At 41.1% G+C, this 13,514-nt stretch overlaps 1 protein-coding gene across 8 annotated transcripts in view; it reads right to left on the bottom strand.

Annotated features, from left to right (window-relative positions):
- Positions 1-13,514, bottom strand: part of sox6 (SRY-box transcription factor 6) — a 138,604-nt gene that overhangs the window by 87,873 nt on the left and 37,217 nt on the right. For 7 of the 8 annotated variants that reach the window (XM_044350328.1, XM_044350324.1, XM_044350319.1 and 4 more), the window contains one exon: positions 1,995-2,232. In XM_044350328.1, coding sequence (XP_044206263.1) covers positions 1,995-2,225 — 231 coding nt within the window. In that variant the 5' untranslated portion in view covers positions 2,226-2,232. The remainder of the gene's footprint in view (positions 1-1,994; positions 2,233-13,514) is intronic. The other variant, XM_044350327.1, reaches the window with a different exon arrangement.

Here is a 13,514-nt window from a genome sequence, read left to right on the forward strand (position 1 = left end):
TGGAGAGTGCTTGAGGGGAGTGGAGCAGTGCTGGGTTAATCAGCTGGCACGGGTTCAGGGCACAGCCCACACAGACGCATGGCACAGCAGTGGAGTCAGGTAATCAGCAAAGGCAACACTCTCATTCCTTTCACCTTATGCCTTCCTTTTTTCCTCTCTGTATCTCTCCCTGTCGTCCTCCATTTTACCTTTCCTCTCTTTTCTCTTTTGTTCATTTTGCCTTTTACTTCCTTCCTGTCATTCATTTCCTTGAACTTATTTCTCTCAAGTAACTTCTAAACATGATGAATCCAAGCATACGCATTTACTCTGTCTAATGACACAGGATCAAGGCTGGGGAGGCTATAACATAGAGATGTTTTAACATTCAACCTTTGACATCTAGAATAGCCATCATCCATCCATTCATGATGTGATGTGCTCAAATCAAACTCCTTTAACTGTTTTCAGACCTGTATAACCCTTTCATTTTTCTTGATTACTTTGAAGACCACTAGCTTTGTTTACCCGAATAAAAGATCTGGCTTCATAGGTCACATTTTGACATATACTTTCATACTTACATCGAATCTGGTACATTAAACTAATCAATCACAACACTTTTATTAAAAAAAAAAAGGAAAAACCATATTGCAACATGAAACAACCTCTGCGGAACATACTCTTGTCTATTCAATTAAATTTTTACAATGCCAACTTGCCAAAAACTAAAAATTACAAATACATTCAACAAATATGGTGCTTTTATATTATTTTTAATTTCGATTTACCCTCTCAAGGGTCTCAACCTTATCATCTAAAACTGATATGACTATGACATTTTGTTGCCATTTTTGTTTGGCACTTTGTAAGCACAATTTATCAGACATGCTATACAAATAATTATTAGTAGTATTTAGTTTATTAAATATTATCTATTGGTATTTATAAACTTTTCTATATTTTTTGCTCCACATCATAAAACTTGCTAAAATCTTGTTACTGACATCCCATCATCAGCCACAGATGAAGACGACACCTGAGCAACCTTTGCCTGTCAATTACCTTAAGAGTCAGCACACACACCCCAACATCTTGAGGAGCAGTCTGCTACAGAAGCTATTAGTGTGTGTGTGTTTGTGTGTATTGTGCTGCAATGCTGAGGTTTGAGGGTCTCTGTGGCCAACTGCATAGCTACTTCAGAGGCCCTCTGGGTCTCTTTACCATAGACCCGTCTGTCACAGACAACCACCTGCCTCACATGTCTATAGCCCACAAGTGCCTGTGCTCTTCTTCGCTCCGCTCACATCAAAGCAGCGCCACACTTAGAATGTACAGCATCTGGGGTCTGGCTGCAGATGTAGCTTATACCCAACAACAAAAACAACACACGTCTACCAAGGAGAAGACATGTTTCTTTAATGGGAACAAGAATGCAAGCTAAAGGGAAGCAGAAAAGGCTAAGCTCCCTTACAGCGGTCATGATGCTGTTGGGATTTTATGTGCCATTACCATTATTCAAGAAAGAGTTAGAGGTCCTCTATTTAACCTAATAATAGCTGATGGTTTAGTGTTTGGCAGAGCTGCCTATGGGAAGACCCCAGAATCCCAGAGGTTTCACAGCATTAGGGAACCATGGGGCTGGAGCTGGGGATAGAATACCAGCTTGAGCTTCTTTGTACAAGCCAGGGACAATGAGTGCCTGCTGAGCCTGGATCCTCAGTACCCAGGAGAGGACAGTAAGACTGTAGGGCACACTTGATTGAAATTGTTCTGCTTTACCATATTTTCTTTAAAAAAGAGGTTTTACTTTGTCATTTGCGCTTCTCATCTGTAACTATTCAAACAGCTTTCTTTTATTCCATTCAACACACAGATTAAAACTGCACAATTTTGGCAAAGTTTAGAAAACTTTATTTGGTATCGCTCTAGGTTACAGCCGGCAACATATTCCCCCATTTGGGTATGGGTAGTTATTCAGTGTTTTTGAATGTATGTATGGGTGCATGTCTCACCATACGCTGTTGGGCTGACACCAGGCTGTCCCAGTCACTCTCTGGCACACTGCTTAGCGGCTGCATTTCATCGGGGTGGGCTTTTCCATGGAGCAGGCTGTGCAGCGGCAGCTGTGGTGTGCAATGGGCCTCGGCACTCTCCTCTTTCTCCCAAGACAAGTGCTCCTGGCTTATGGCGTCATCTCCATCAACCACAGAGGCAAAAGGAGACGTGGCTTGCTTGGAAGACATGACTCTGCTGTGGAGCAAGAAAAGGAGATAGAGTCAGAAAAAAGAAAGGATATGTCACTAGGATCACCATCAACAATACACGTCAATGAAAACCTTGTTTCCTTGAGCATTTCATGAACCAATAGCAGTTATGTTCAAGTGATTGTACACGGATGTAACAGGATTATAAGTGGTGCACCTGCGTGGAGAGGTGAGCAGAGAATGCTTAACATACTGAGCGCCCCACCTGCCTGTCACCCGTAGCTGCTCACGTCTGAGGGCTCTGGAGCAGGCCATGGGGTCCCTAATCCTTTGTTTAATGCAGATGGATGGCTTGATCTAGGGCTGGAACCGTGCCTGCATGGGGCCTGGCCCAAACCCCACGACAGTTACTCAGGCAGTAGGTCAGCTAGGCAGTGGGACTACCAACCAGAAAAAAGTAAAAAAACTCACTAACAAGTTAATTCCTGGTACTCCTGGTAAAACATTGTTTTTTTTAAATTGTATTCCCAATAAAAAGGCATATCTCCTTTATCTTTCATGTTCATTTAATTTGATTTTGTCCTTCAGGCATCTCATCATTTTCCTTGTGTTAGCTGATTTCACTCCAAAGCAGTCAAACAAAAAAACAGCCTCGTCCGCTTTTGTTTCTACTCATCAAATTAGGAAATTATTAACATTTTGGTGTGACAATGTTCCCCCAGGCCAACAAATCCTACTTAAACAGCTTACAAATCAAAAGCTAACAGTGGAGGACTTAATTCACAAATCTGTCACATCCTTTCATGAATATTACAGTGAAGAGTGCACTTGACATATCAGGTGCAAAGGAAACTCATGTTAATTCCAATTTTTCAATTGAATTTTTTTTCTTCTTTTTACAACCCAACTTTTTATGGTGCAGAATTTATACAACTAATTCCGCTTTTTCTCACAATTAATGAGGCCGCACTCATGCTGTGCCCTACAATGAATGAAATTAAACACTGTGCCAGCAAATGTAATTATGCATTTGGTATTAAATTAAAAAGGGGATAATATGGCCTTCCTACCGATGTGAAGTGGAGAGAAGGAGCTAGAGCATTTTTAACTTCTAATCCGCTTTTCCCTGAGCTGTTGTTCTGCTTATTTTTCTCATCTACAGGACATTGACCATTAAAACTAGAATTTGTTTACTAAGGACTAAATCTTCTCTAGAGCATGATGTGTTTATGTCTGTGTGTGTGCGTGTGAGAAAAAGAGGGTGTGAAGGTATGGGTGTGTGTGTTCCTATGTGATAAAATGCTTAGGGTATTTCTTGTAGTACATTTCATCACTGATCTCCATCTGCCCCATTCTCCTGTTCTATCCACAGGGGTCAGTGTGACAGCACTTTAGTTCCACCCTCAGCTTGCCTGGGGGGTTTCAAGAGGGGGGGGGGGGGAGTGGGGGTTCTCAAGGTTGAGGCAGTCTACGGTGTGATGGTGTCCTTGCACTTTCTGCTGAGAGTCAGGCACCAAAAGATAGGCAAAAATAGGTTCTGTTTGAGAAAGGATTTTTTGAACAATGTCTTTTTGTGTCTAATAATTATTGGTCCCATTTGAGAGTCTGTTGTCAAATTAAGTCTATTGTCCATTTACGCACAATGTTAAACTGTTATTGTCTGTGGATATTCAAGGGAAGGAATGTTTGTGTGTATAGCAACTTAAAAAACACCTAAGAGGTTAAGCAACATTTAAAAGACAAGAAGAACAATTAAATTATTTTTTAAGAATCATAAAACTGAATAAGAGTGATAGACAAAATAATAAAATAAAAGAATCAGTACAGATGTAATTCCATAAGAAATAGCAGATGTCTAGTCTTGATTTAAAGGGGGTTTGAATTGGAGCAGATCTCACATCTCTCAGACATTTATTCCACATATGAATTTTAGAGAAACTAACTCAAAACAGTAAGCAGGTCAACCCCAGAGGACCTGAGAGGAATCATAACACATAAGCCAATCAGAGATGATTCTGTGTATTATTATTCAGAAATGTGCACTAGTCTTGAGTCTCTACGCAAAATACTATACTCTCTCTCTCTCTCTCTCTCTCTCTCTCTCTCTCTCTCTCTCTCTCTCTCCCTCCCTCATTCACTCACACACACATTCACACACTGGCACATAGTCACAGATCAGCCTTAGCAGTGAAGGGGGACCTAAACAATGGTGGCCTAAGTTAATCTCATGTGTCTCAGCAGCTGTGCAAACAAACCCAGTAAATCAGGTAGATGGCAGAGTGTGTCTGCCTGCCTGTCTGTCAGTCCTTCTGTCTTTTTTTTTGCCAGTGTGTCTGCATGTGTTGCTGGCTGTGTCTTTAGTGGGACTCAGCCCTCAATTTTAATCAGCCATTAAATTGTTTCCTGTAATTATAACAAATAGAAAGTGATCTCAAAATTGAGTAATGTTAATTTCAAAATCAAAAGTCAGTGCAAAGTTCAGAGCATGCATGTTATGGTAAGTAGAGGGGGCAGTGGTGGGGTTCGGGGGTTTGAAGGGGGAGGCGTGCGTGCGTGTAGTGGGAGGGGGTCGAGCACGTAGATTCTGACGTATTTTTTATTCATTGCACCCAAAAAGAGAGCCTGGAGCGCAACAAGCACCTCATCCTCAATGGAGTGTGTGAGTGAAACAAAGCACTGCTTTTGTATTACACAGTAAATCAAGTGGTATTATTTTACCACTAAAATATTCAGTCTCTCAGGCACTTTTACTTTGGTCTCCAGCCATCAGTCAAACTGCTGAGGCATGAGCAAGAGAAGGGGATAGAGAGAGAGAAAAAGAGAGAGCGATGGAGACTCCATCCTCCTGTAACATGTGTCTACAGCAATCTTGTTAAAGAATGCAACAGATCTGCGGCAGGCTCCATAACAGTATTTGTCAGCAGGAGTTAATAATTTATTAGCAGTGCTGGGAGGGCTGCGCTCAGGCAGCTAAAGAGTGCAGAGAACCCCCTCTGCCCCACCCCCCACCTCTGACAAGCACTATACAATACTACCTCATATTATTGAAAGGGAAAAGGGGAAGTGCGGCAGTATTTCTCTGAAAATATCTGAGGGCAACCATATGGTATTTTATTTCTCATATTCGGAGCGAGGATCACACAGCGTTGAGATCTAAAGGGGTTTGTGTGCAATAGATCAGCATAGACACAACAAAGACATTTGATGAGAAGCAAAATAAGGAGCAGAATTCAGTTGAATATGGGTACTGGCGATGCATGTAGAATTTGATCATATTTTCTGATAGAATAACAGTGTTTACAGGCTTGGCCTCCGTGCTTGCAAAATAAAATCAGCAAAACAGCCCTGTCTCTACATTCTTAACTACAGTGTATTCTGCTGCTGTTGAATTTACTTTACTCACATTAATAATTGAATCAGTTTCTCTGGAAAATAAGCCCAAAATGAGGTTTTACATATTAAACAGTGAAAATATGGTGAACTGAAGAGGTAGCTCATAAATCCTTTGACAGGCTGCCCTCCCTCATGCTTGATTACACAATAACAATGGACAACTAACTAACCAAAGTAATCAATAAGTGCATGAAATTTTGCCTTCCTGCCTACTTTCTCCAAGACAAAGCCCCAGTGACTTTGAAGACCGGGGCAGAGAGACGAGGGAGGGTCAGTTAGAAAAGAGAACTGCTCTATATATAGCTGACAATATTGCGCACATTTGAAGGATTAGGACTTAAGTTCTCCAGCCGTGGGCTCATATAGCCTGGAATGCTTTGAGTCATGAATTGTTCCCTGCGATAATGTTTCATCACGGTGCAAAACAACCTCTGCTTAATTGGTGAGCATTAGAGGAGTGTTGTGCACTGCTCATCTTAGGGGTCTTGTGACTGCAGGGGCCATGTGTCCTCGGCTATCCCATTTCCTCTTTCATCGTAAAAGGGTTCGACTGACTTTCACCCGCTGTATCTGCTCTGTCACACTGTTTACCTTTTATAGACAATGGTGATAAGTAACTCCACACCAGATCCCCCCACCACCACCACCACCCCAACCCGCCCACTTGCCCACTTGTCTGTCTCACTACTACGTCTTGCACTTTCACGTTTTGATCACAAGTCCCAACGGGAAAATATTACACCCCCTTGCTTCACATGTTATCAGCAGACAAAAGGATAGAAAAATGTAATTAATTATTGAAAACAAGAAGACCTTTTTATTTAAAAAAAATGGGATAGGAAAGCAGGCAATGACAAATAAAAGGATTAAACTTTCCCTGTGTAACAGTGTGTACTCATGCAGAGATACAGGCACATGAGAAGGCTCACATTCAAGCAAACAGACAAACTATGTGTACAAATGAATTTAAATGAATTCATGTAAAGAAATATGAAATACAATACTAAATAATTTAAATAAAGTTATGTCCAAGTGTATACAAAGGCAGTCTATCTTTAGGCATGAAAAATCAACAGTTGGCATATATTCACAGCACTTGAGGTGTCTATATGACTGCATGAGATCATCTAATAGAGCAATTAACAAATGTGCTATAACTGCTCTGTTCTGTCACTATATTGTACTGTATGAGCTATTATGTTAGTATGTGCACAAAAACCAACCACTTATAAATAATGAAAAATATCATAGGGACTTTTATTGTAATTTGGTTTGATTAAATACATTTCCAAACAATGACAATAAATGAGAATAAATTGTATAAGCAGTAGTGATCTTTTAAAGTATTGCAGAGGAAGATAAATAAAATAGCAAAATAGTTTGGGGTCTTTAAACTTTGTGTGTGTGTGTGTGTGTGTGTGTGCACGCGTGAGAAAGCGAAAGTCAGAGAGAGAGAGAAAATCATCTGTGTTTCCCTTCAGGGGTTCCTCCTATTCTAACAGGTGTCGTGGTAGGGTTCCTCTGGGTTCTTCACCTGCCATAATGAGATATTACTACCTGACAGCTCCCAGCTGGAGGAGCATTGACACGGAATCCACCGTTTAGCACAATTAAATTATCACCCTCCATTGTGATTGCGCCATGCTGTGCAGCAGCCAGGTTTCTGGATACATAATCAACTCGTAATACGGGCTGTATACCACACACACTTACACTCTTTTTCAAGCGCACACATACACACACGTTTTTATATTGTATAATTCCTGTAGGTTTAAAAACAGATAATTCAGAAAAAGGGGAGTGCAGGAACTTTTATTTTTACACATTAGTTTGAGCCAGAGATACACAAATTGATTTCCATCTCTTACACCTCAGCCAACAACGTAATTAAAGATAATGATATTAAAATATAGTAAATGGTTGGGAAAATACAGATTTTCCAACAAGATAACCTACTGTACAGTGACTGGAGAGTTGTCTAAATGAATTTGTTTAAATTGTTCCTCCATTATTGTTGACCTTCCCCTGCAAAAAGTCAACTCAATTACAGCGGCACTTCATCCTCACTTCACACTCTCTCCTGATGCCTTCTCTATTAGAAACTGCCACAGTTACCACAGCTAAAATCCACACTCATATGATATCCACCCAGAGCAAATTAAGCAAGCCACCTGAAGTGCACACTTTACATACTGAGCAGAGCATTGATAATTACTTTGCAGGGTAAATTATTTGCAATAATATGCTGCTAGAGGAACTGCCTTGTATCTCACTTTAAACACTTGTGCAGCTGCCATGACAGCATGGTTGGTGTCCTTGCCCCCCACGCAAGGCAAAGGCAGATGCAGGTGTGAGAGTGCTTAAGTGTCCCTGTCTGACTACTCAGGAAGGGTCGATGAGCACTCACACACTGATTCCCTCGTTGCCCCCTCCTCCTCTACCTCTTCCCCTGTGCAATTGGCCCCTTTCCTGATCCCAGGACACAAGCTAGCACTGGATGGCATAACAGCCTCTCAGTTCCCCAGGACACACACAAGTTCACTCATGCGTATGCTTTCACAAATAAAGGATGGTCGTCCAAAAAAATTCACTACTGGCCTTTTTATGGACCTGCATCATTCTTCAACAGATATTATCCACTAGAAGAGGAGCACAGCGGATGTTGTGAGTCTAACACGCACATCAAAAGACAGTAACAGCTCTTCCAGGACAGCAGTGTCCTTAACCAGCCAAAATGTTTTCCTGCCTGAGAGAAAAAAAGTCTAAGACAAGAAAAGCTACTTGTTGTTCTACCCCAATTTCTTTTTTTTTTTCCTTTCTCTTTTTCTCTGGTCCTGCTGGGGGATGGAGTTCCCAAAAAGGCTTCTGTTGCTGCTGCTGTACTTAAGCAAACCTCACAGCGAGTCAAGCCATCAACCAACACAACCCTATTTGCTGAGCAACAGTGGAGCTTTGTGGCTTGCCTCATAGTTGACAGTAAGTTATGAGCCCTTTGTGAGCGGGAGAAGGAAAACAGAGATCGGAATTTGGCAGGAACATAATAATACAGAATTCTCCTGTTCATGGAACCTGAAATTTTCATGGCAACAATCGCGCATTGTTGAAGGAAAGAAAAGCAACAGTGACAGATGAAATATAGAGTGGGGCCCCCTTTTTGTAAAACAGTAAACAAAGCACTATTCAAGCCAGGTCCATTCTGTCATTTATAAAGATAACTTCTTCTGTGCACTGGAGAGTTTGCAGCAAATGGCTGCACTTCAACAAATCAAGTGTAACATCTCTCACAGTTGCCAGAAAAGTGAGTTGAGGAGCAAGCTGGGGGGTTCCAAACAGAAGTGAGGGGACGCATCCCAAGTTACCAAAGAGATACACAATAAGTCTATAGGGAGCATAGAAATCTCAATAGAGAAGGAAATCAAAAAAAAAAAAGAAAGTAGGCCCTTTGAGAAAAAAAACAAACCACAAACGTAGAGTTTTGGCCAAATAATCAAGGACAATAGCTAATTTTGAAGAAGAAATTTTGCAGGGAGTAAGAAAAATCATTGGTGAGCGTGAATGGCTTATGAGAGGAGGGGGGTTATTGTACTGTATGGCAGGGGAACTATGGGCCTCAGTCTTTGGTTTTGCCATCATGAGGTCATCATTGGCAACTTTAGTGCCCAGCAAAACTGGGTTTGGTATAACTGCCGTTGGTTTGGACATCTGGAATGTCGACACACAGTGGCCCACTTTCTCTGTCACTATCCTTGTTCCTTTTTCCTTTTATTTTCTAATGTAGAAGGCTTCAAGTTCTGGTCACCAAATTGGCAAATTTGCAATGGCTACAGAAAAGAAAAGCAGTTTTGTTCCCTTTCATTCTCATCTCATAAATGGATTTCTGTCGCAAGGGGAAAAAATGAGTAAATTACCTTCAACACTGTTGTAATTAAGCTGCTCTATTCTTATTCTACGGGCTGGAAGGACAACAGCTCATTAGCTACAGTTGGACCCACCTCTAATTCTTTAGTTTCTTTTTTTTTCCTTTCTGATATTCTTTTTCTCTTTCTGAATAAATTAATGGTATTCATTGAGCACTCTCACACAAGGGGAGGCACACAAATGTGTCTCCCCTTGTGACAACTGGACTTCTTTGCCCTCTTTGTCTTTGGACCCTTGTGTGTTTTTTAAGGACTGTGAGAAGAAGGGCTGGGATAGAATTGGGGAAGGGAGAGAGTAGCCACGTTTCATGTGACACGTCAATTGGAAAATCAAAACAGGGGTAGTTCATTTGCTCCACCCAGATGAGGCCATCTAGCAGTGGAGCCATGATGAATAGGGTTCAGGCAAGCCACACCTCAAAGATTTATGATTAAGGCTTATTATGTTGGGAAACTGACATTGATTGCTGATTTAAACCACTGAAACCAATTAATTTGCCAGTGCTGAATAGAAAGCATGGTCAACAGTGTGTGTCATTCTGACAGGTTGGACAGGAAGAAGCAGAGCAAAAGTGAAGGACTAAATGAATGGCTGGCACCCAGCTCTGTTTGGAGGTGGTTAAAAGTTACCACAAGTGATTGACAGCTGATACAAAAAAAGAGAGCGACTGGAGAAAAATGAGATCTGAAGAGCAAAACCAGAAACCCCAGCCACTGATCTGAGTAATTGCCCCAAAATTTGGTTCACAGAAGACATGTACAAGGTGCTGTTTTAGCAATGCTAAGATGGTTCCATTCATGGGCTGGCACTGAGAAAACCTGAGTAAATGAATGTGAAACATAGCCCTAATAAAATCAGAGAGCTGACAGACATGGTTGAACAGAAAAATGTGCTGTATTTCCACTCCAAGGAAGCGGGCACTGTAGTGGATTAGACGCTGACTGAAACACAAAATGCCTCAGCAGTCTGCTGCTAACCATGTGTCTGACCACTTATACTGTGCTTCAACTCTTTTCTGCATTTGTCCAGAGCGTTGCATAAAAAGACGCAGCAGCCACAACTGATATACCTACCCACTGAATTACCCAAGTAAACTTTGTGCTGTGTTCACAGCAAATGCCACATTACGCTCAGTTGCATGTTATTTTTTCTGTGGTTGTCGGAGGGGGGAAGGGGGGTGGTGGTGGGGGGGCTTGTGTTTACTAATACCTTTTCGTCTTTATTCTACTCCTGGCTCGCTCAGAAGAAACATGCATCATGACAGTGCTTCAAAATTAAATCATTAACTAAATTGCTTTCTTAAAAAGCCACAAGTGTGCGGCAGGATTTGTGTGTGTGTTTGGCTGTGGGCCATGGGCCTCTGGTTCCCAGGCAGCCTCTGCCCCGGCTCTGTTGTGGTTCCCTGCCACCACACTCATTATGCACAGCCTCAGCACAGCACGGTGCAGGGCTGCAGCTCGCCTCGCTTCACTCACTGGGCTAGTAGGAAATAATCTGGTAATCTCAAACTACTCCTCCATTTCAACTGGGGCCCCATTCACACAAAGAGACTCTTTGTCCTGAAACATTTATTACCACCCTTTGGATCTCAATCAGGGAATCAATCAAAAACACATTAAACAAATATGGTTTTATATTTGATGTAAAAAGCTTTGAGGGAATTTTTTGTAGCACTGATATAAGATTTGTTACCTCTCTGGTATCAAACAATTCCTCCTGTGACTTTTCAAAAATGTTAACACAATTTAAATGGTGGTAGTGAGTGTGTGTGTGTGTGTGTGGGAGGTATCCATGCCAGTGCCAAATATCTATAAACATATAGTACAACTTTCTGGAAACTTTATCAATCTGTCTGAGATAGATTTCGATACACAAAGCAAACAGAATGGAAGGCAAATAGGGAGTGAAGGCCAGACAAATATTTGATAAGAGGATAGGGACTGTTGTTGAGCTCTATGACAGGGTAGATGTGGACCCCACCTACACACACACACATACAAACACACCCAACCCTCAACCCTGTCTCAGACTGTCTATTTGTTCTCAACTGAGCTGAAGGTAGCAGATGTGTCTTTCACAGCCTGTAGAGTGTGTAACCAATCTACAAACAATAGCTTGGACTTGAAAAAGGTCACTGCACTTGCAACACACTCTTTACAGTAAAGGGCGATCAAATCCAACTGGCCACTTACTGCAACTAAACCATGCCCTTTAAGGTTTTTTTTTTTGCTTTTTTTTACTTTACAGGCCACTAAGGCATTAAACATTGTACAGTCCATAAGTTGTGTTTTTTCTATTAGTGTCTAGGCCCTTTAGTCAGCCACTGTAATGCTATTTGAGCTCCTGTGTAAGCCCCTTACTGAAGTTTAAGTCACCTTTTTGACCTCCTGTTAAGCTAACAATTGGTGTAAACATGTTCAATCTTATTAACTTTCTAATATACATGGGGCCAGGTAAAGTGCCACAGCGCAATGTGTTAAAAGCCTGCTCTGAGTCTTGATTACAGCACACAGCCATGACAGTGAAAAAGATCTAGCACTAGCTATACTTTGTAATACTTACAAAGTATAGCTACACACTATCACTGTGTGCACAGGATGGGAGCTCAAAAGAGTAATTACATTTCACAAGATATCAGACTCATGCTGCCTTTGTTTTAATGATCTAAATAGGTAACTTACAGGCTTTCAGTTCAATGGCTGAATGAACAGATTTAAATGGAAAACTGAAAAAAAAGGTTCTAAAAAGCACCATAAACATAGTAAGGAAGATATGCCAAAATTAAAGGTGGAAAAGGTTTGTGCTCTTGACTCCAGGCTTACTAAGAAGTGGTGTCAGGTGTGTGTAGCCAAGGTGAACTGGTGCCATCATTACAGAAAAAAAGGCCCACACTCGAATGAGTTCAAATGAACAAAAATTAGTGGAGGCTCTTCAGATGCAAAAACGGGATCAATTTATTTCATAGATCAAAAGTGACATTGCGTAGAAAAAAAAGTGAACTTGAAAATGAGAACTTATAGAACATCTAATTTTACAGAATGAAATCTTGCCACACATTAGATGGTTACTCAGTCTTGAGATCACTTCCACTGTGTGAATCATGTCATCATATCCCACAAAGCTTAAAAGTATGAACGTGCCTTCATCAGTTAAATAGGTCACAGTCAAATTAATCTACATTTTACTTGCTAATTTCACTTATGTCTTTTAGCCTACTTACTGTAAATGGAGTTTGTATGCTATACATTACAGATACTGCATGAGGTGATGTTTTGAAAAGCAACCCTTTTGCCTGTTTTATTTAGGTCTGTGTATTAGGGATCATGTGCAGACTGGTTGCGGTTTATAAACCCTCCTGTCTGGTGTCAGAAGGTCAGACGTCCAGCATCAGACTGGCATATCAGCTATAAATGGCAGCTACGTCACTACAGCACAAGCTAAAAATACAGGACCTGGTTTCTTCCGTTTCCCTGTATTCTCAATTGTGTATGAAACCTTAGCTGGGAAACCCTGTAAGACAAGATTTATGTGGAAAAAGTATTGGTTTTGGACCTGTTGTAGAGCAAGTAACATATTCTCTGTATTTTGACAGCAAAATGAAAATTACACACACACACATATTATATATATATATAAATATATATATATAATATGTGTGTGTGTGTCATGAGGGCCAGCTTTTTGTCTTCGCTTGCGAGCCAAGTTTTAAGAAAGCTCTCTAAAAGCTATCAAAAGTTTCAAAATTTCCCACATTCCCCTACTGTAGGGTGTGCCTGTAAAGTGCTTCACTCTCCTCTCTTGAAAAGCTCTAAGGGATTGCATCATGGGACGAGGTGTAAGACGATGGTAGCAACATACTGTAACATGGGGGAAATACCTCATGTTGGTTGATTCATAAACACCTTGTGCGCTGGCTGGCTGCTCAGACTGGTCTGTGCTTTGCTGGTTGTAATGGTAGAGCTGCCTGCGCCGAGTGCCAAGTATCTGCACTGGCTTGAGTGTTGTTTAAGGACACAC

Source organism: Thunnus albacares, chromosome 1 (assembly GCF_914725855.1).
Source record: "Thunnus albacares chromosome 1, fThuAlb1.1, whole genome shotgun sequence".
Lineage (NCBI taxonomy): Eukaryota > Metazoa > Chordata > Actinopteri > Scombriformes > Scombridae > Thunnus > Thunnus albacares.